The following is a 23,046-nucleotide window of genomic DNA, read 5'->3' as shown; positions in this document are numbered from 1 at the left end:
GAGTAATCGATAGTTATTGTGAATAATATAATAGGTATATGTGAGAAATAGTGACATCAATGATACCCCAGTTATTTGTAAATTTCTCATAAAGGTAAATAGGTCATTGCATGCGGTACTACTCACGTCACCAAATGCTTATATTATGAGAGCATCGGCATTCCATTTTAAATTATTAATTAGCATTGGATTATGATGTTCACATATTCACACTAAAAAAATGGATTTAAGTAGTTAAAGTCAGGAAAAATTACAGTAATTAATTTAATTTATACTTAATCTATATTTTATATACGTACTTTTAATATATCTAAAATATAGTGATTTAATAAATTAATACTAATTACTTAGTAGTTAGGTAAAGTGATAAGTGCAGTGGGTAAAATGGTTAGCCTATTGAGGGAATGCATATCTTGTCTGGGCTGCAAAGATGATTCTTATGAGCCTAAAAGAAAACCAAAATATTTCGGTGAGTCAAAACATAATTAAAAAAATTTATGAGAACATGTTTGTTGGTATAATAAACGAGCTTCATCCGAATTCGTTGAACTTTTTCAGTAGGTAATGTAAGTTGGTTCTTTTACGAAAAGTGTATTCAATTACTTGTAGAGCCTTACAAGTAGTTTAAAAAGTTTATTTTTTAAATATTAATAAACTATCTGAATTAAATTGTGACAAAGTTATAGTTTAACGTGATTGACGTGAACTCTGGCAATTGAAAAAGAATAATTTTTAAGCAAAGATTTAATTTTTAAGCTTAAGGAACTTGGGGTAATTTTATCATGTAGGTATCTTTAAGCAAGCTAAACCTAATCCAGCGACACACAAGTTAGAGGTGGTATAAAAATTGTGCGAGTTGTATCAATAAATAAAATAATGCAAAAAATCTGGAAAAGATCTGGCAGTTTACAAGATATAATATGACGGACAGACTTTAGGTAGAGAAGGTAAACTAAATTCGGCATTAAACTAAGTTTTACCTCGTAAATTAATTAAAATGAATGTATATGAGTGTTATTTTAATGTCGAGTGTTATTGTAATTTTAAATTACATTTTAACAATTGAACGAATTGGTTCAAATAATACGCCATACGTCAAAGTTCAAACTCTCCATTGAGTATTACTGTATCCAAGGGACGAGTCATGAATGTCAGTAGTATGTGAGTAACTTTACGTGACTAACTCATGCGCCATGATTTGATTCGTGTCATCAGGTTTCAGAATGCCCCCGAGTTTTGTAACCTCAAGATAACAGGTCGCCAGTACGCAGTCAGCGACTGGGGAGCTGAGGTTTCGAAGCAGACAAATCGATCACGCGTAAAAGTGCGCACGCGGCGGTTGAAGTAGAGACTCGTAGTTCGTAAAAAAAAATAAAAAGAATAAACTTACACAATTATCATCGTAGTACAATGTATTATTTTAGTCAGAAATTAAGGAATATACTAAGTTATAACTAAATGTAGACAAATTAATAATAAAACAGCTGATTGTTTGCTTTGTTTATATAGTAACAAACTGTTCAAACTTCTGTATTGGAATTCGGTATCCGATATGATCTAATCGCGTATTATAATATATTGGAACATATAATAATGCAGTGTATATTTATTAGAATGTGAAAATTCGTGTAGTGATCACTAATCATTTGGAATAACCGCTGGATATATGTGTTACGGGGTTATAATTCTACATTGGTGCAATGGGAGCCGTAAAGAGCAAGTTCACAAACTGGTTTTCGAGATGCATCTGTTGCAAGTGTGGAAGATCTAATTCGTACGACCTCAACGATCTGCCTCGTCCGCGACAATTGAACACCTCTGACGGTAGGTCAAGGTCTATTAGACATATGTAAATAAGTTTGATATTTCGACCGGTATAGGGGTGACGTAATTTGAGATTCTTAAAATACCTATTCGTAGATATTGTACTTACAGTATATAGAAATAGGAAGGAGTTGGAATATCAGAATTTACTATTTAAAATATTTATATGGAAATGAGCGCATTATTTCAGCGTCAGCCAAGTTTTGAAGACTGGCAAGTGGGAGGAGAATTCAGTTTTCTGTTTATTCCATTTATTGCATTATTCCCCTAAGGTTACCAAGGTAATATCAATAACTTAGACCTCATTATCATTCTACATAATGAAGGTACAACTTGTATCGGGTTCTTGATATTTCAAATAGAAAAATAAAGAATATACATGTTTGATAGTCGCTTACTAATTGAATGTAAATAATTGTTATATTTTTGTTATATTTCTATATTTAGTATATATTTTTTGTAATAATTATATTATTTGTACTAAGAATCATTGTAAGATATTCTTAGTTTAATTTCTCAATAGACAGATAAAGTCGCAACGTAAGAATTTACCATTGTGTTTAGGCATCCTAAAAATAAAAGAAATAAAATTTTAGTTTAATTATTTTCTTCAAAGAAGTTACACAAACGAGTCACCATAAAAACAGTTAATTTATTCTTTGTTACGTCCGTAATATTGACATAAATCAAAAGTTCTTTAGAAATGGGTCAGAGACGTAGAGAGGAAGCACAGATCTTGTCGTTAATACTTCTTTAGAAGTCGATCCAACAATAATACTAAGTCTATTTCGTCATGTTAATGATATTTAATATGAGGTGTTTTATTTTTTAATAAAACACCTAATTCTTTAATTAATATATAGGAGACCTTGAGGTGATTGTATTTGAAGCTACTCTAGGTAATATGCTACCTTAGATATATACATAAACTAGCTGTGCCCGCAGATTCACCCACGTGAAATTTATAGCTTGTATTATTCTGATTTATTGCTATATTATTGTAAAGTTTCGTTAAAATCTATTTAGTAGTTTTTGAGTGAAAGAGTTCATGTAACTTTTTTATAACGGATGTGGTAAAGCGAGGGCCATCCATCCAGTCTCACAAACTTCCGCATTTATAATATTAGTAAGACGCATATCGAATTCCAAGCTTCCGTCAAGAAATAGGTGCCTAATATAGTATCTCGTGATCGGGATAAATAAAGCAATTAAAATGCAAACAAGTGTAAAATTAGTTATGGACATGTTCATCACCCACTGTTCGTTTTATTGCTTATCCTTGAATTGTTTCTTTTGTGTAACTACATTGTTTGTAAGAGTGTAGGTCTAATTTGAACTATTATATCTACTTGGCTACGACGAAAAAATCTTTTCGTATGGTATGGAAATTTTTTTATGAATAGTAAATGTAAAAAGAATACAAATTGGCACAACCGAGACTCGAATTTACATTTTGAGATGTTTATATTATCAATTGGCATCAGAGGTATGTAAATGTGAGTGATCTGTCGTGTGAGACCTTCGTCCTCCAACGCTACTGTTTGTAAACTAGTTTACACTTTGTATATAACTCGGCAAATTCTTAGTAACTCGTAGACTTTGTTACTGCCATATTCGCTAGTGGCTCAGCAGACTTAAAGTGATATATGTATCTTTTTACAGGTATATGTCTATTTTTTAGATTTGCTGTAGTTGTCCTCTCTCTCTTTTTAGTCCTATACTTTGACAGAATATTCGTGGTTGTTATGACCCTGACATTCTACTGTTATGTAGTTGTGCCGCCAAGTAGTTTGTTTTGGAAGCTGTGTTCCGGTTTGAGTATTAAAATTGCAGGATACCAAAGTATGATATCTTAGTACTCAGGAATTGCAATGTATAGAGGTAGAAGGACGTCATTCAGTAATGAGGCAGTGAAATTATAGTAGAAATTACAGTCAATAGAGCCTTCAAAATACGGGAGTTGTATATTCATAAACTGTTTTTTTTCAATCGTTGTTTTGTTAACATGTCATTCAAAAAGCATTTTTCTGATATTTATATGTATTTATAGGCACACTGATGGAATCATATATCTTCAATTATCTATCACGCTATCACGGACAAAGTCTACTTTTTCTAGAAACTTATACAATGTTGATTACGCATTAGCGGTCAATCGACACGGTGTATATGTGCATATTATAATAGATACATACCTAGTTCCTACCTACATTGTATAGTGTCGAGCAATCGCTTATTCACATCACAAACTGACGTAGGAATAAATTTTTAAGTATGCATATGTTAAGATTACTTACTTTAGATGAAAGAATATCCAAAGGAAGTCCAGGAAAGAATATCAAAGAATAGATAGGGCTATATGTCCTTCCTTCCTTTCATTTAATGGTAACACATATTTATTAGATTTGACAACCTGCTTTCCAGATTCGATATTGCAGAATTGTGGGTATGTTAAAAAATACTAGTGCTGATTATTCCATTTAATAATAAAAAAAGTGAAAGTAATACCTTTTTAAGTAGATAATATTTAAAATTGAGACGATTCAATAGTATTGGTAGAAACAGTATTAGTAGATATAGTAGTTGATAATAATATGTTGATAAGTATATATCGGAAAGTAATAAATGAATGAATTTAACATTTTGAATATAAGAATATAGATATATATGTTTAAATATTCACGGAATCTTTGAGCTCTAAAATATTTTTTAATACATCTACATGGAATTTAGTAAAATAATATTATGTTATTACAAAAATATAATACATGATATCACAATATGGAACATTAAAGAATCTTAGGCTTGAATTAAATAAATGTAGATATAAATGGAAGAAACCTGGGTGTAGTATCTAAACTTACTGGCCAAGGTAAACGAGATCGACTCGTAAGTGTGGCGCGTCCGTACACACGTCACACGTCAACTAAAGCAAAACAAAGTTCTATTTAGTTTCTATGCAACAAAAAAAAACGGTACTTACGTTTAATCATTATTACAAAGTTGTATATAATATGTTTATTGCGAATTTTCTTTTTAATTTAATTCATTATTTATATAACTGTTTCAAACATAATACTAAGGGTGTAATTACAAACATACTCGTACTTTAACAAATATTTGCAGACTGACTTCATAGCGATTTATTGGTGTACTATTGGTATAATAATATTTAAATAAAACTTATATATAAATTGGGAAAGTACCAAAGAACTGAGGAAATTATTAAATAGGTTTATTAAGATGGAAATCTACATTGAAAGGGCTGAGCTACACCTGGACAGAATCAATTAAAATTTAAAGGTATTAGTTAGGAAAAGAATTGTAATAAGACTTGTATATCGAAGGTCATCGCATACACTGTTGAGAACAGATTGAAAAATTCCATCTTTCATTATTCGTAGTTTTGATAATAAAAATAATTATATAGGAAGAATGATAAATCTATATTTATTAATTTTATTGTTATAAACAGTAAAAAGATAATTACTTGTTCATCAGACTTGTAGATCAATTCGCAATGTGAATGCATAAGATAATGATGCTTGCGAAGATAACCATTTATGAGCATGAAACCTACGCGGATGACGACTGTGGGACTGTGTGGGAAATATCTATTAAATGCTTATTATTTCAAGGTAACATTATATATCCCGGTATAGCCAGTTTCGCTCCCACACATGTCATTAATACCAAATTCGATGAATACAGTGCTAATAACCACGTAAATTATGAAACTGACATATAAGATTTAATATCTAACCAAAAGAAATAACATGTGTTTTTTCTATATATATATAGAATGATCCCAGAACAAGAGATATTTTAAAGAAAACATGTTAGTTAAAATTATTAGTACTCTTTTGAGTTTTTATTGGTCAGCATAATACCTAACAATAAGTACAAATAGTACTACTTGTTGTAGATAATATTAGCACATATTATCTGCGGTAGATTGAATATTCTATCTTTATGTTCTCGCTTTTACAATGATGACGATCAATTGACCCACCAATTAACATGCTGAGGTCAGGACGGCATTATTAAATGAAAAGATTTATAACTGATAAAATTGAATTTAATCAAATAAGTATCTTTAAAATAAAGACATTTACTAAATGTAAATAAAATATAATACAGTCTAAATTGCATTACCGTTATTAAATATGTATATGTACATGTCTACCTATTAAGAAGTGAATGTTTTTGTTCATAGTAGTGGATAGTACCTATGTACTTTCGTTCGGTATCATTATTTTACTCTCACGATTTGAGTACTATTAATATATTGATACTTTTTGACATTATTATGAGGCATATAAGTTAGGAATATTAAAGGAAGTTATCGGAAGTTAATAGCTATTTAGAATTGAAAAATATTCATTTTTTCACGTATTATCTGAGAACTTATAGTCATTGACAGAAAAGATTAGGGTTATAATTGACTGATAGAGTGATCTTCTTGTCTGACATAAAACAGTTAGAAATAAAAAGCTATTATATTTGCACCTAATCGAGAATACAATCTTTTGTTTCTTTTGTTTTTTATCTCTAGAATCTTGTAAGAGATGGCTAAAGGAACAATGTATTTATTGTAGCATTCTAGTGCAATAGTAGTATTCTATAACCTTCTTTTGTAAGGAGAAACCGTCTCTAGAGTGTAGCATTAATAGCTAATTAAGATGAGAGGATGAATGACATAAAAAAAAAACTAAATTAACGCTTTCGTTACTCTGATGTATGTAAATTATAATCATTCTCATTCATTTCGGTGTAACAATTATTGTAATGGAATATTTGTTACACCGAATTGATGTAATAACCGATAATTGCAATTATAATAATCACGATATTTATCATCAACGATATTTTCTTTCATTGGCAGTCATTAAAATCAAATGATGTCTGTCTTCTTAGACACATCAGCAGTGATATTGGATGCAAGTTTTTCCATCATTGTCATCGTAAATCCAACAAATATTTAATATTATAGTGTGATCTATTCGTATACAAACCATTTGTGACAGTAACTCTATTAATGTTCTTAGAAATAAACACAGTCGTGATGTATAAGATATAATAATTTATGACATAATGTTATTTTGTCAATGATTAACATCTTTGGGTATGCTTCAGCTCATTGACTGATATGACTAATGTAGAGTAACCTTGGTTCTGTCAATGATATATCCATTTCCTAGTAACTGGAGAAGCTTTTCGGATCTCGTTGATTGTATGACATCACCTTTGTGTTGGTGGTGGTGCAGTCAGTTGACCATGGCTGGTATCCACAGTTCTCGGCGGTATGCAAAAACTACCACACGCTTATTGAAACGTTTGAAACAATTTTACAACATTAGAATATTAATTCGAAGATCGATTTATTATTAAATATTACTGAGATAATGTAAAGTGATCTAGTGAGATTATTTAATGTTAGTGCTCCGTACATTCAATAGATATGGAATACGTTAAAAGTTTGTGGAGACATTTTTTCGGGAGGCGACAGAAATTTGTCATAGTACCATTTCAGCCAGGTAATTAATTATACAGACAATTAATTTAAATGATTACTGTGATGTATATCTAATGCACCATTGTCTAAGTGTTCGTCTCAAAAAATACATAAATTAGGTGCTATTTAAGTGGACGTGTAATTTATACTCTAACTAAGTTTAAAATGTAATAGTGTATAGATTAAAGTAGATATTAATAAAATATATAACATATCTATTTATAAATTGAGATAGATAAATTGTGAGCATCATTATTAGATGTTAGAACTTTTAGTTTAATTGAAACCACTGTTATTTTTGAAGATTGACGTTTTGGCGCGCATCCAAATACTCTCATCATTTTCATTTCGGTTCGAACGATGACTAATACTATTCCAATATTAATGATATATACTGAAATGGTTACGACCAATTATGTGTATATAAATAAGACGTTATAAAAATACGATTAATACAGCAGAGTATTAGGTACCTACGTTATTTCTAACTAGTTACAGGTGACCTAATATGCGTGGGACAAACAGTGTCTATAAAATTTATTGTTTTATAATTAGCTAGACAATTAATAATAATAAACTATTTTGTTTATTCAGATGTCGACTATGGAACGAAGCAAGGCGTGCTCGCTGTTCAAGGAATCGATTTCTGCATAGAAACCAATGGGGAAGATCATCATACAAGTAAATTCAACCTGATGACAAGAAATGTCGACAGATGTCTAGTTATTCGACGAGGCCAAGCGTTCAAATTGGATCTGTTACTAAACAGACCATATGATGCTAACAAAGACGCTGTTTCCTTTATATTCTACGTTTCAGGTATGTAGTAATTATTTATTAAAACACACATATGAAGCCGACACAAATATGTATTTATTATTCGGTATGACTCAAAATAGTTACGATATACTATACGCTTCCTAAGTACTTAGGTATTACAAATGCGGAAGTTTATGAAGATTTTTAGATATTGCATATATTTTAGCTACTTACGCTAAAAGGATTTGGTTCGGCATATAAATAGACCATATTATAAATAATAAACAATTATATATAATTTTTTAAGAGAGTTCTTAGGGTAGTCTTTAGATACCTGTAATACTGAGGGCATTAAAAATTTATGGTGCTCACCCAGTTCTAGTTTGTTATATAAATTTATATTTTATATTATATTATCAAATTATAACAAACTAGAACTGGGTGAGCACAATAAATTTAATATAGATAGATAGATAGAATATATTATAGTTTATACGGAATACAAACAAAGACTAATATAATTACAATCGTGGAATATGTGAGTGAAAAACTACGATACCCATATATTGGTGATAACAACGCGATTAATAGAAACGTTTATTGTACCGCATACCGGTACTTAACATAGCCGCGCGGCTCGAATGTTTAATAATCTGTGGCGATTTTGGTTTGCGCGGGAAAATAAAAAACGGAATGTGAAATTAATTCCATATTAATTCTGTTCCGCTGACAAATTAGTTTCTGGTTACAGAACCAGAAACTAATTATGCCTATAATTAAAATAATTAATAATAAAAAAATATTTTTTTTTGTAGGAATCTGTGCGACAGTTCATTATTCGGCATGGATTGATTGCATTGATTAATTTTTAATATTTTATCCGCATATGCAAACCCACCCCAAAAGCCCACCTCATAAAATCGACACAATTTTTATACAAACTTTCTAGGTAAAAGTTTTTATATGAATTTAATTCTCAAAAGGACGGTGTCTATTCTTATAAAACGTAGTATTAATTGCTCTGTATTTACAAGTGTTTGTTACTAACCAACATGAATAAAGAATTCATGTAACTTTTTTATAACAGATGTGGTAAAGCGAGGGCCATCCGATGACTCATCAGCTGCGGTACCTTTATTGGAAAAAGGATCGGAAACTGTCGGAGGGTGGAATGTGGTGTACGAAGGGCAAATGGATTCTCACCTGATGGTAGCGGTGACTGCGGCAGCTGATTGCATCGTCGCTGCTTGGCGTATCGATATCGATACAAAAATCAGTGGTGGGGGATCACTGAGTTACACTCATCCACAACCCATATACATACTCTTCAATCCATGGTGTTTGAATGACAGCGTATACATGCCAGGTAATAATATATTAATTTTTGAACAATTGGTAGTGGTAAATAAACTAAATTGACAGGTTCTTTATAGAAAGTGATCGATTATAGGATAGTTACAAATACAAAAATAAATAGTTTTTGATAAATATCTAAATACACAGCGCCACCTAGTCCCAACCAGGCAAAGCTTGTAGTAAGGATTTTTTTTGTACATTAAAATATTCAACATAGAAAACACCCAGACCAATACAAACAATCATACTCATGAATACAAATATTTGTTTCGTGCAAAGAATCAAACCCGCGACCATCGAAACTAAGGCGGTGTGCCAAACCGCTAGACCACCGAGGCCGTAAATGTCTTATAATGATTCGTCACGAGATCAAAAGGATGTTATGGATGTTTTTATGTCGCGGTCAAGTTTATTATTGCAGTTAACAATAAAAAATCTTTTGTTTTAGGCCACAGTCATCGTGAAGAGTATGTACAGGAAGATGGTGGGCTAATGTATAGAGGTGTATATAACCGTATCAAACCTACGCCGTGGAACTATGCACAATATGAGAGGGACATCCTGGATTGTGCCTTGTATCTAGTCAGGGATATTGGAAAAGTAAGTTTTCAAACAGATCAACGAGAAGGTCAATATGCGTATAATGAAATTTACTGAAACAGAAAACGACCATTATCGATAGACTATTTAAACAAAACAAATATTATTTTTCTTTCACGTATACATTTGTGTGAAAATATTTACTGCGATAGCGAATGTCATAATCTGCTAAAACAAATTTTAAATGTATTAAAGATATTATCTACGTTGAAAAGTAAAATTTCCGCAGCTCATAAATATGGATAATATGAGATTAAACTCTTATTATTGTGACTTTACTAGGTATCTTCGTTTTAACAAAACTAACAACAATGTAAAAAACTATTTTTGTATAAAATATTGTATTTTGTTATTCGTAGTGCATCCCATTAATAGTTTCTTTTGGTCTTACTTTTACATAGTGTGATATATTATTTATGAAAACCAATTGAATATTATCAATAATAATGATTTCTATGTTATACCAGGTAAAAGGTCGTTCTAGAAGTGATCCCATTAAAATAGTTCGTGCTCTATCGGCAGCCATAAATGTACAAGACGATAATGGGGTTCTATTCGGAAACTGGAGTGATGACTTTGGTGGGGGTACAAGCCCACTGAAATGGGTGGGTTCACTTACGATACTGCAAAAATATTACGAGAAGAAAAAACCTGTAAAATATGCACAGTGTTGGGTTTACGCTGGTGTTCTGACCACTGGTAAGTTAACAATAAGTAAATATAAATATATATGAAAAAATATTAATCAGATAATCTTACTAATAATATAAGCGCAAGTTTTTGAATATGGATGGGTGTTTGTTAGTCCTTCACGCAAAATTACTAAACGGATTTTGATGAAACTTTACACTAACACAGCTTAGACATATATCTTATACATCAGAATAACACATAGTAACACATATAAATTTTATTCATCTGGTGAAGCTGTAAAAGCATTAGAGTAGTCCGAAAAAAAGTATTCCAAAGAAAAAAAAAATACAATTACAATAAAAACTTAAAGGGTAATGATATTTTTTTCATTAGTTTGTAGAGCCCTGGGTATTCCATGCAGGCCGGTAAGCGGTTATGACGTAGCACATGATAGCCAAGGCAGCTTAACCATAGACATTATCATGGATGAAGATGGAAATACCTTGGAAGATTTCACAAGGGATTCTGTTTGGAATTATCACGTCTGGAATGAGGTAAAGATTTATCTAGTTTACAGCAACGGGAACCTCGTTTCTTATTTATGTATTTTGGTAATGTTAAGTAAGTGCTCCATCTGGATTATCTTTCTGCCCTGCTTTCATTGCTTTGGGGTCATGTTTTATATTACTGTGCATTACTGCTCTCATGTTTAAGACCAGTCCTGACGTCAAGTCTATTTGCAAATGCATTTGTTAGCGATTAAACTATCATTTAAGGTATGTTAGAAGAGTAGAGATAAAAAAACATAAGGGTCAGGAACTGGGAAGTGGATAAAGGAAATGGGTATATTAGGGATCAAGCAAAATTGGATGCTGTAATTAGATTAGAAAGGAGCTCAGGGTTGAAAATCCATAAGTTCTTACTGTAGACCTAATCTATGACCATTACCCATTATAAGTAAGTGTCATGTCTTTGTCCTATGTCTTCGTACTCTGCAATTACATTGTCATATTTCAAACCTCATGACTTAAAAAGCAATCTGCCAATACTGGTATTTCCACACACCGTAGTTATAAATTCCACTCGCAAGTCAATAAAAGCAACCCACAGGGTAATCAATTCACTAATAATAGTTACAAGAAATGTTATGTTAGAAGTTACTAGTTTAAATTTAGACATACACTTTTAGTCTTCAATGTTGTAGGTAGGTAGGTAATATTGTGTTTGAGTAGTATTATGTAATTGGTAAACATTGAGTGAAATAATTTTATTGACTGACTGACATCAGACGAAACACTAAATTTACTTATTATTATTTCTAATTTTGCACTGATTCATATTCTGATATTTAGTTTTCTTAGATACTCGTATATACCTACTTGTTCGTGTAATAAGAATGATTTTGGGAATTTGACTTTGTCTTTGAATTGGATAAATAGAATTGGAAGGTGTTATTACAAGTACTTCATGCTGGGAAGGGTAGGAATAAAAGTAGTTGAGGAACAGGAATTTGGAAGTAGGGTAGTAGGTGGTAGAAAGTAAGGCAGTAGCTTGAGAGCCCCTATTCCAGAACAAGACAGTTCACTAGAATCGTCCATTGAAATACAATATTATTAATTATATAGTAGGAGTTCAGATAAGTTATGTAAATAAATTTAATCTTTGTTATGTAGATAGTTATAAAATAAATTCTGACAGTGGGCACAATTAATATATCGATGATATTATGAACTTTTTTAACGATAAACTGTATAAATAAAATTATTTATTATACTTAAATCTGGTAAGTATTTATTATAATCATATACATGCCATTTTTATGTATAGAGAGACCATCAAATTTAATAAATTGTTATTAATGAAAATAATATGTTACATTTTTACATTTTTCTTAAAGGAACCAAAAAACCTACCATGGAATTGACAGTTTTTTATCAATAAAGAACTCTAAACTTTTATTATTTATATATTATATTAATATATGATTATATGTAGTATAAAGTATAGTCAGTAAAATAAGTACTTACGTATATTTTAGTGTAAGTAAGTACATTTAGTGACATTAATTAATTTATTATATATTATCACAGATAATATAAATTAGTAAAATGAAGCGCTTTATGTTCCTTGTTCCCCGCTACGTCTACCAAGTAGAGAATGCCATCAGAGAATGTCATTCAGGCATTAAGTCCGCAGTATAAAATATTTCATTGTGTGTATAAGAATATAAATTACTATATTTTCCTTAATATTTAGTGTTGTCCATGATTCAATCTATTCATAAAGTAAATACCTACCCATATTGTTTTGTAGGGCATCATTGATTTAATTCTGTTTATTTTGTTCTTTAAGGTATGGATGGACCGTCCCGACCTTGGGTCCGAGTATAGCGGATGGCAAGCCATAGATGCAACTCCTCAGGAGACTTCCGAGGATTTGTACCGATGTGGACCAGCATCGCTGCAGGCGGTACGAAACGGGGAAGTACAGAGGGCATACGATGCTCTCTACGTATTCGCGGAGGTCAATGCAGATAAGGTAGGTCAAGTTAAATTAATTTTGTTATAATAAGTATCAATATTAATTTTAATAGAATTTTGTAATTAATATGACTCATTTATAAACTTATTGACATTAATAGCTGCCTTTACACGTACGCTCTTTGACTATCGTATTTTCACGCAGAAAAGATTGCATGCAAAATCTAGACAAAGAGAACGAGAAGGACCGCGCGCGATTCTATTTCACGCATTTCCACGTTCTTCATACGTGCGAGGTTTTGCGCTTTTTTGTAATTATTAATAATCATTATAAAAGAGCTGATATATGACTAATGAACAAAATATATCTGTATTAGAAAATAATGTTTGTAGAATATAAATTCAATTTTAAAAGAAAGTGAAATGACATAAGTAATACAATGAATGATATACTACTCGTATTAGAATCACGTACAGAAGAGTGAACATAAAAAATCCAAAAAAAAAATTTTTTTTTTCCCATATTCGTCCATCTCCTTTTCAGTGATGGAACAGGCAAAGATCCTTAGACCGTACAGCCTAGTCTACTTTTAAACTTCTTCATATTTGAACAAGTGATGAGGCCAAAGACCAATTCTTATGTATGTTTATTTATTATGTTTTCATTCGTGTTCAAAATTTAAGTCTTATCCGTAGTCCATATCCTTGTATCAATTATTTAAAGTTTTATCGATATCGAGGTAACGTATAAATATATATATATATGTTTCAAAATTCAGTCACATTTGCGTGCGCTGGCTATTTCGCGCTATATCACACGCGTCCTGATCGCGCGTTAAAAAACGTGTCGTGTAAAGACAGCTATTGTCTGACTTATTAAATATGATTGTTATTCGGACTAAGTTGTGAAATACGACGTGTTTTCACGGCGAGGATGCACTACGAACGTTGTGATACTGTTATAAAAAAACATTTCAATGTATTTACCCTACCAATTATTTAATAATGGCATTAATTTCCGTTAAGCATTATAATGCTTTTTGTGCTACATTCTGCTATGAAGCGATCAGTATATGATACGATGATGTAGTATTAGTCTTTAGGAATAGGAATACATGAGAGATTCACTACAGATGTGTAAAAGAGTCGCAGGCTTATTTAAATAAATTTTACAATAGATAAGTATCCAATAGACTTTTAGCCACCGACGAACATCTACATCTGTTTATGAATTAGAATATAATGTATTAAAAGAAACGCGGCTCTCAAAGAATAAATAATAACTGAACAAAAATATAACATGAGTTGCAATTTTTTTTTCTAGTTATAAATAGAGAGAGATGTTATTTTCTTTCAGGTATTATGGAAATACTCTGGGGAAATACAGCCACTGAAGTTACTGAAACGTGACACAGTTTCAATAGGACAATATATATCAACGAAAGCAATAGGAAATACGGAGAGGGAGGTAAAGGAACATTACATTTGCAATTTTTTTTATTGTCTTAAAATACACAAGGATCAGGTTTCTTAAAGGTTTATTGATTCGTGACAATTATAATATATTTATATATATTGTTACAATAGAAAGGATTCATACATGACATTAGAATAATTTTAGTACAATAATGTAGCTCATGCTTTTCGTCTGCATAAGCAATATAATATATTAATTTTAGAATTTAAATTCTAAAAGTCCATTTCTCCATTCATCCATCCTTTTCTAAAAGTAATTATAACTACAATGTTACATAGTATAAAACAAAATTGCTGTCGCTGTCTGTCCGTTCCTATGTATGCTTAAATATTTAACTTTTAATTCTACGCAACGGATTGTGAAGCGAATTTTTGTAACACACAGAGTGATTCTAGAGGAAGGTTTATATATATAATACATGTACACCCGTGCGAAGCCGGGGCGAGTAGCTAGTATTCTATGAAGTTAGAAAAACATCAATATTTTTTTGTTCTAATTTCAGACAGTCTAGATTTTCAGTTACATATTTTTGCAATACAATATTTTTCTGACGCTTTCTTTGTAAGATTAACCTATTAATTTAGTTGATCTAGTTTTGGGCTCAGTATCAAAATTTATAATTTAGTATGGCTCCTCTCCTATATTAATTTATTAATTAAAACTAGAAAAAATCACTCGCTAAATACATTTAAAAAATAGGATCAAATGACTTATCACTTACTTTATATTTCCAGGATATAACGAATCTGTATAAATATCCAGAGAGGACGCGGGAGGAGCGTGCCACTATGGAAAAGGCATTACGTAGGTCCGAGCATCTGTTCGCTCGGTACTACCTTAACGATGCCTTCAACGACGTCGTTTTTGACTTTGAACTAAGGGACGATATTAAGATTGGACAGGACTTTAATGTCGTAAGTAATTTTTGTATGAAATTATTAGGCTATGGTATTATTTGGTCACATAACAATTTCTGAACAATAGCTGAGTTTAAAAAAATTGTATTATATATGTATGTAATTATTATTTTTTCAAAAAAATTATATGCATGTAAAATGATCCATTCTTAATAAACTATTGAAATGATCTTGTATCACTGCCAAACAAACATTATTATCTTAAGTGGAACTCTAATGATCATATATTTCGATAGAATGTCTGTTTTTACATCCGTATATTTCTAAAGGAGTAATAAAGTCTTTCTTCAAAAGTCCTGTAGTCATAATTACTTACAGTTATTAATGATTGTAATGAATGCCTGCAGATTTATGTCTGTATCATTGGTGATGCCATAAGCTATTACGGTATATTATATCCAACAAATAAATAAATATATACGATAGTGCGTATGTCAGTCTGTCTGTGTATTACATTTTTACGACTAAACGTCTAAACGAATCTTAATGAAATTTAATGTCAAAATATATATTGTATCATGAGGACCACCTAGGGGAGTTCACCTAGCGGGTTTTAGTTAGTTTGCTATATGAGTGCAGAAACAAAAGATCCAGCTCCACGAGTATTACATTAAAACTACCGAGTGCTGATTTAGTGACATCATAATGATTTTAGACATCAAGATAAGGTTAGCTCACTGTATAGCAAGGTTAGATGTGAGGTCACCTTATAATTTGCTATTATAGACATACTTAAAAATATATTAGTTAAAAAAAAAGAATGGAATCGATGCAGTAACTGCACTGATTACTTGTATCCTAATATTTATTAATGATATTAAGTCATTTGAGGATAATTATTCCAAGACGATCTAGATTTTATAACGATTTTAACTCGTCAATAAGTATTAAATAAGTTATGAAACAAACATAGGCGTATATTATTTTATTCATATATTAAATTTTGTCAAAACTTTAATTGCAGGTTCTACACGTAAGGAACCGGTCGTCTGAGAACCAGCACCAAGTGAAGGGTGTACTCCGAGTGGACACAGTAACATATAAGGGCTTGACCGGCGACGGGGTGAAACGGTATGAGTTTGATACCACCCTCGCTCCGGAGGCGAAAGAACAAATAAAAATGCTAGTCACTTTCGATGACTATTATAAAAAATTAGTCGATCAGGTATAATTATTTATTTATTATTTAACGACACAGACATTGTACGAAATCCTTTACTCTTTCAACTATTTCTACTGCTATAAGTAATTTGCTTTGTAGTTTAGTTTAAAGGGCCTGCAGTGAATTTACCAAACATGGAGCCATGACACCTCCATACCCAGTTTCAACGTCAAATGTCGACGTGATATTCACGATTTTTGTTCCTGTCGATAGAAGACAATTACCACTCTCAAGCCATTGAGCTATCAGATGATACGCAACTATAGTTATACAATTTATACTAATTACTAAAATTATAAATACGAAAATTGTTCGTTGATATGTGTGTTCCCTTTTCATTACTAAACTAAACCTAACCTCTATGTCTTAGAGGTAACAATAGACGGCAAGCCTATTGTTACCTCTAAGACATAGAGGATAGCTCATAGTAGTAATGATTTTAGAGAAACAACGTGGTTTTCATTCATTCATGAAATGATTTTTAACATAAAGATAGATTTTATCATAGAGCCGGTCATAGGATATTTTATGTCTTAAAAAGTCACGAGCAAAAACTGGTAGGAAATAAATATAATTAACACATTATTGACTCCTTATGACATAATCCTTGTGGTATTTTATTGTACAATACAATATTATCCGTGAACAAATTGGAACTAATCCAAGTAGAGTTTTATCTGACACATCTGGGTAGTTACTGACCACATTGTATTACTAATTTCTGTCATTGATATAGGAATGTGTGCATTGTTATTTTGGTTTGATGAAATATTTACTAGTGCAGTATCCGACGTACATTCACTTAGATTCACAATTAGCTGCACAATGTAACTCAATAGCAATTTGGTTTTATCTTAATAGTTGATAGTTGGGATTAGCTAACAAAAATACAATAAATTTATTAATTTTAGGTAATAATGTGTATAAAAGTTTAATAGATTTCCGTTTCGGATTCGCGCTGGTGGTGTTTTATAAGGATGTCTTTTTTTTAATTAAATAAGGCTCTTGTTGCTAAGTCAAATTTAGGTGATGCTGAAGTGAAAATATATCAAAATAGACCTTTCTATTGCCACTTCATATGTTTTATAATAAGTTTATAAGTTTATCCATTAGGAACTCAAAATAGCATCGGGAATGCGCGAGCAGTATCTCGCAACCCAGATAGATCTTTAACTTATGAAATATCAACCATATACCTAAGGCTGTAAGATTCCGAATGCAATGCAATGACTCTATCCTACAGGCGTCGTTTAACATCGCATGCATCGCAACAATAGTGGAAGCGAAGTACGACTACTTTGCACAAGATGATTTCCGGGTACGAAATCCAGACATCAAGATCGTGTTTGAAGGAAAACCGGTTTCCAGACAAGAGTTCACTGTGACCGCTAAACTTGAGAACCCTCTGCCAATTCCGCTGAAGAGCGGCAAGTTCTACATACAGGGTCCAGGCTTGGATCAGCAACTTAAGATTCCGTTGACCGAAGTAAGTATAATACATAAATAACTACTACTAACTATAATCGCAACTCATGGCAATTCCTATTCGTATTTAGCGGCCTCAGTTGTCTAGCTGTGTATCGTACTGCCTTAATTCTGATAGTCGCGGTTTCGATTCCTCGCACAGTGTAAACATTTGTGTATAAATATTTGTATTTCTTGTCTAGGTATTTTTAATGTATGTACAGTATTAGATATATATGTATTAAAAAAATGTGTTTAAGCAGTTCTATCAGTTATCTATTGTACCCATAACATAAGCACTTAGCTTGGGACTAGATCATGCGTGGTATTTTCATCATTCAATTGCATGATACTCTTATCCGTGGTATTTTCATTATTAATTCATCAAATAATTAGTATATTACCTATATAGGCGACGGTTACACATCTAGCTTATTTGCCTTTCCAATTAGGTACAATGTTTGTTACTCAAGCATGGTTATTTTATTAGACGGATTTAAACGAAATCTGATACATACATATTTCTACTAGCTGACCCCGTAAAAGTTATTTTGCCATTAAACAAAAATCGGTTTTAAAAAATAGATTTTCATGGTAAAAGGATGAAATATTGGGGTTAAATGTATTTTTAATTACACACATAATAAAAAATAAAAATGTATTTTTAATTACATACATAATAAAAAATAAAAAAAAATTGTCAGGGATGGACAACTCTTATCATTTAGGGGTATGAAAAATTGATAGTAGCCGATTTTCAGACCTACTGAATATGTGTATAAAATTTCATAAAAATCGGTTAAGCCGTTTCAAAGTCGTATGGTAATTAACATTTTGACACGTGAATTTTATGTATAAGATATATATAATATATAAACTTGGTACACATTGAAAAGATTATATTATATATTAATTTAATATAAGTACTATGACTAAAAAGATATCTAAACTTATTTGACTCAATTTATGTAATTACCGATCAAATGCTTAGCATTTATTTCTGCTAAATCACATGTATCTGCTATTCCAGAGTGTAGCACCAGGGGATGTTGCAACAGTGCAGTTCAAGTTGACTCCACCGTGGGCCGGACGCCACCAGATCTCCGCCAAATTCGATTCCAAGGAATTGCATGATGTCGATGGCTTCCTGTCATTCCTTGTAGCGATGCCACAAGAAACTAATGGATATAGCAATGATGTTACAAATGGTCATCCAGTTTAATTACATTACGACTATTATCCTAGATAGAGTGGGCAGACCTTGATATTGATCTGTGTTATAGTGAACGCAACACTTTACACGCCCATACGCGCTACGTATATTTGAATCCGAAATTGTAGGGAGCAGGCCTAACACAGTTAAACCTGTTAGTGTAAATATTGACAATAAACTATTTTTTATGTAACAAAAAAAGGCAAACAAGCTGATGGCCCACATGATGAAAAGTAACCCGTTTATGTACACATGAACAGAACTACAGATCTCACTTTGTAATGTGATGTAATTAAATTATTATACAAAATATTTTTATTATTATGGTGTTTCGTAGAGTTCTGTTGGAAACTGGTCATAAAACCTATGATATTAGATGACTAAAATTACAGAGTCTAAAGTGATATATTATTTTTATATCGATTATCTGAAAATATGACGGCGTGATTGAATTCAGTTAGTTCATGAATACTACTTTGATGAACTTTTATCTGTTATGTAAAAATTACATACTTTTACATGTTATGTTAACTTATAGTTAAATCATCCTCATATACTTGATTGTTGTATTAATATTTAGCACATTTAATTATGTTAATAAAAAAATGACATAGGTTCGTGTTTTCTACAATGTCAATCAACAGCTAGATGATTAATAAATAAGACGTTAGTATATAAAACGTGTCAATTATACCATACAGTTTACAATTTATTCAAATGTTTACAATTAGCTATTGTTATCTAGCGTCTAGTATTTAAATGAGACAGAATTAAAGAAACAAAGAGATTACAAGATAGGCAGATGTATGTGAATAATTTTAAAATTCTAAAGCAGCTTAGAAATATCTTTTAATATCTATAATGATTAAGAGGCTTGTATGTATACTAAACACTCAAGTAAACAGGCTTTGAACAGTTTATAAATAACAGTACTGCCATTGTACAGAGCCATCTAGTCCCTTACTATAAGCATACATGTACGTACTAACTAGTTTTCCTTTTAGCTTGTAGAAGTGTCATATATTATTCGCAGTAGACAATAGATGGCGGTATAATTACATTAATGATTAAATAATTTTTAAACTGTTTTACAATCTAAGCATCTGCATAAATTAAATTATTATATAAATTAAATATTTTCACATTATTATGCATTATATTAGTTATAACTACAGATACTCGTGTTAAGTTTGTAATTGTTCATGTTAACATCAAATAAATATATTACTTCTGTTAAACATATGAAATGTAGAGATAGTAAATAAGAAGGCTCTATCCCATTGAGTATTTATTAATATTGGATTATTTTTTTAATACGGTCTACACCACTAGTCCCACTGAGTTACATTGGACAAATATAGCTATTATTTTAATATATCTAACTATTATGTTCTATATTCCTGTATTATGATTTTTTAAAGTGGCCAATTTTGAAGGATTATTGTACAGCGTTTTTGTTTATAGGTATCTTACATTTAAGTTTAAAAAAAATTGAGAACACGACAATAACATAATGTTGTTAAATATAATTAAGTAGGTAGATATTTATTAAAAATACGTAATGAACTTTTACTTTTATTTAAAAAATATATAGTTTAATATTTATATTTTAAATTATAGGTTTTAAATAAGATCTGGAACTGATGGATCATCAACAAAATCAGGAGAAGGCTGTTTTGTTTGTAATTTGAATCGGGGATCAATGTATTCTGGTTTATATGAATTTTGAGTCATTTTAGTAAAATCTAAAACGTTATCAGCTGGCCCTATTTCCAGATATTCTCTTTTTGTTTGACCTGTTTGAAGATTAGAATTCTCTGGTTTATGCTCCGTGTACCATTGAGATTTACTATCAGCGCCGTTCTCTAGCAAAGGTTTTTTGAAGATGGCATTTGCTTTCGGCATTGTAACAAGCAGATGTCCAGTGGTTTGTGATCGTTGCGCTGTGGAGTTAGTAGTGTCAACATCCTCCGGTAGATGGAGCTGAAATACTTTACCCTTGATAACAACACGCACATAATTGGGTTGGATGTCGATATCGACCAAACTAGTATCTAAATGCTTATATACAGCTAAATCTAATACGTATTTAGCAGGATCAGAATCGTTGAACATGAAAGATATTTTTGCTTGATTAATATTAAAGGGTCTACCGTCTGGTGCCAATAATTTGTATTCCCTTTTTTCTTCCATCTTCTTTTCAGTGTTGTAACTATTTATCTTCAACTGTCGCATTTTTTCTATCTCATACCGAACTTCAGGAGCATGTTCACATTTTTCAGACCAAAATTTTTTATTCCGGTCATCTGGATCCATGTCCTTATATTGGTTCTCCCATTTTGATTGAATATCTTTTTCTAATCTTGACTTCTGTTTCATGCGTTGATGTTTGTAGTTATTTTGTTCAAACAGTATATCAGATACGATTATTTTAAGATTTTGTAAAGCTTTTATTCGATCAGATCGTTCAATATCCTTGCCATCCAAACTTTCGAGTTGCGGCAAAGTTCCAATAACAAAATCTCGATAGTTATCATAGTCTGTGCATGGATTTCCAACGAGATATAAATTGTTTAAATTGTAATTATTTATAAGATTTTTCACACTAAGTATGTCACCTATAAAGTTCAAAGTCAGATCGAGTTTTTGTAAAGATTCACACCTTTCCAAATTTTCTATAATCTCAATGTTATTTAATGCTAAATTAAGATAAGTTAGGTGCTTTAGTTTATTAAGATTTTCTATTTTTGCAATGAGATTACTTTGCATTAAGAGTATTTTAAGTTTTGGACACCAATCCTGTATGAATTCAATTTTCTCGATATTTTCTTGGTGCAGTGCTATTTCTTCTAGTGGCGCAAGGAGCCCATCGTGGTGTTCAGCTTTCTTTCGAACCATTTCGACAGTTATTCGTACCATTGCAGTAGTTATGTCCTGTTCACTTAATTATTATTGGTATTATCACGTAATAATGCAATATTTTCTAAATACACGTTATATTCTTATATGATCATTACGTTTTAGTCAACTCTATGAAAGTTGTTATGTTCGTCATGACAACAGTTGCCTAGCAATTGTAGTAATTGTTGATAACTATAATCAACAAGATGAATTGATAGAATTAAAAACTAGAAGTAGATACTGGTATATCATTGGTTGTTATTATGAGCTAATAAATTGCTTTAATGCCACAATAATGATTTATTGATATTCAAACTAATTCTTACACTACTATCTATCTAATTAATTTTAGGATATTGTAAAAGGAGAGTAAAAGAAACTAGTATCAGGTAGATTCAAATTAAAGCCATCGCGGCCTTTTATGTGTTAGTGTAATTACTAAGTCTTGACATCCTTTATGAATTCGCACTATTTGGGATATACCTAATTATAATAATGAAAAATGGAGTGAAGTATAACATATGACATTAATTAGGTAGTGAGTGCCTTCTGTAGAGAGTAGTTATAAAATCAGTGTGATCTGTGAGTTATCTTTCCATCTGCAGGTTGGTAATCCGTCATTTAACATTCCGCCGGTGGCAGCGACACCGCTCCACTCAAGCGTACTAAATTAATATCGCCGTGATGTAGAGGGTATTAAAATATTTTAAACGACGCCATTTATAATATGACGTTCAGATATCAA

The 23,046-nt window shown here is 31.2% G+C and overlaps 2 protein-coding genes across 3 annotated transcripts; one reads left to right on the top strand and one right to left on the bottom strand.

The window, feature by feature from the left end:
* The first annotated feature begins 1,312 nt into the window (after positions 1-1,312).
* LOC131853656 (annulin) lies at positions 1,313-20,526 on the top strand. 2 transcript variants are annotated; one of them, XM_059204634.1, is made up of 12 exons: positions 1,313-1,824; positions 7,934-8,158; positions 9,186-9,464; positions 9,903-10,054; positions 10,522-10,753; positions 11,081-11,241; positions 13,040-13,225; positions 14,525-14,635; positions 15,379-15,558; positions 16,526-16,726; positions 17,967-18,209; positions 19,218-20,526. In XM_059204634.1, the coding sequence occupies exons 1-12, from the start codon at positions 1,701-1,703 to the stop codon at positions 19,407-19,409; spliced, it is 2,286 nt and encodes a 761-aa protein (XP_059060617.1). In that variant the 5' UTR covers positions 1,313-1,700; the 3' UTR covers positions 19,410-20,526. The 2 variants fall into 2 exon arrangements, with proteins under 2 accessions (XP_059060617.1, XP_059060618.1); XM_059204635.1 differs by lacking the exon at positions 1,313-1,824 and adding an exon at positions 7,143-7,361.
* An 11-nt stretch (positions 20,527-20,537) lies between these two features.
* On the bottom strand, positions 20,538-22,711 carry LOC131853664 (protein tilB). Its single transcript, XM_059204644.1, has one exon. It carries the CDS (start codon positions 22,317-22,319, stop codon positions 21,024-21,026), a length of 1,296 nt encoding a protein of 431 aa, XP_059060627.1. The 5' UTR covers positions 22,320-22,711; the 3' UTR covers positions 20,538-21,023.
* Between the last annotated feature and the right edge of the window lie 335 nt (positions 22,712-23,046).

The sequence above is a fragment of the Achroia grisella genome, unplaced genomic scaffold, assembly GCF_030625045.1.
Source record: "Achroia grisella isolate CSIRO2021 unplaced genomic scaffold, CSIRO_AGI_Agris_v1 utg903, whole genome shotgun sequence".
Classification (NCBI taxonomy): domain Eukaryota; kingdom Metazoa; phylum Arthropoda; class Insecta; order Lepidoptera; family Pyralidae; genus Achroia; species Achroia grisella.
Note: the sequence above shows the minus strand (reverse complement) of the source record. Positions and strands in the feature narration are given on the sequence as shown.

Excerpts from the sequence above, each read along its gene's own strand:
- LOC131853664 (XM_059204644.1), bottom strand. The coding sequence starts at position 22,319 with ATGGTACGAATAACTGTCGAAATGGTTCGAAAGAAAGCTGAACACCAC.
- LOC131853656 (XM_059204634.1), top strand. The coding sequence starts at position 1,701 with ATGGGAGCCGTAAAGAGCAAGTTCACAAACTGGTTTTCGAGATGCATC. Across the intron at positions 10,754-11,080 it reads CGCTGGTGTTCTGACCACTG|TTTGTAGAGCCCTGGGTATT; the intron begins GTAAGTTAACAA and ends TTTTTTCATTAG. Across the intron at positions 11,242-13,039 it reads ATTATCACGTCTGGAATGAG|GTATGGATGGACCGTCCCGA; the intron begins GTAAAGATTTAT and ends TTGTTCTTTAAG.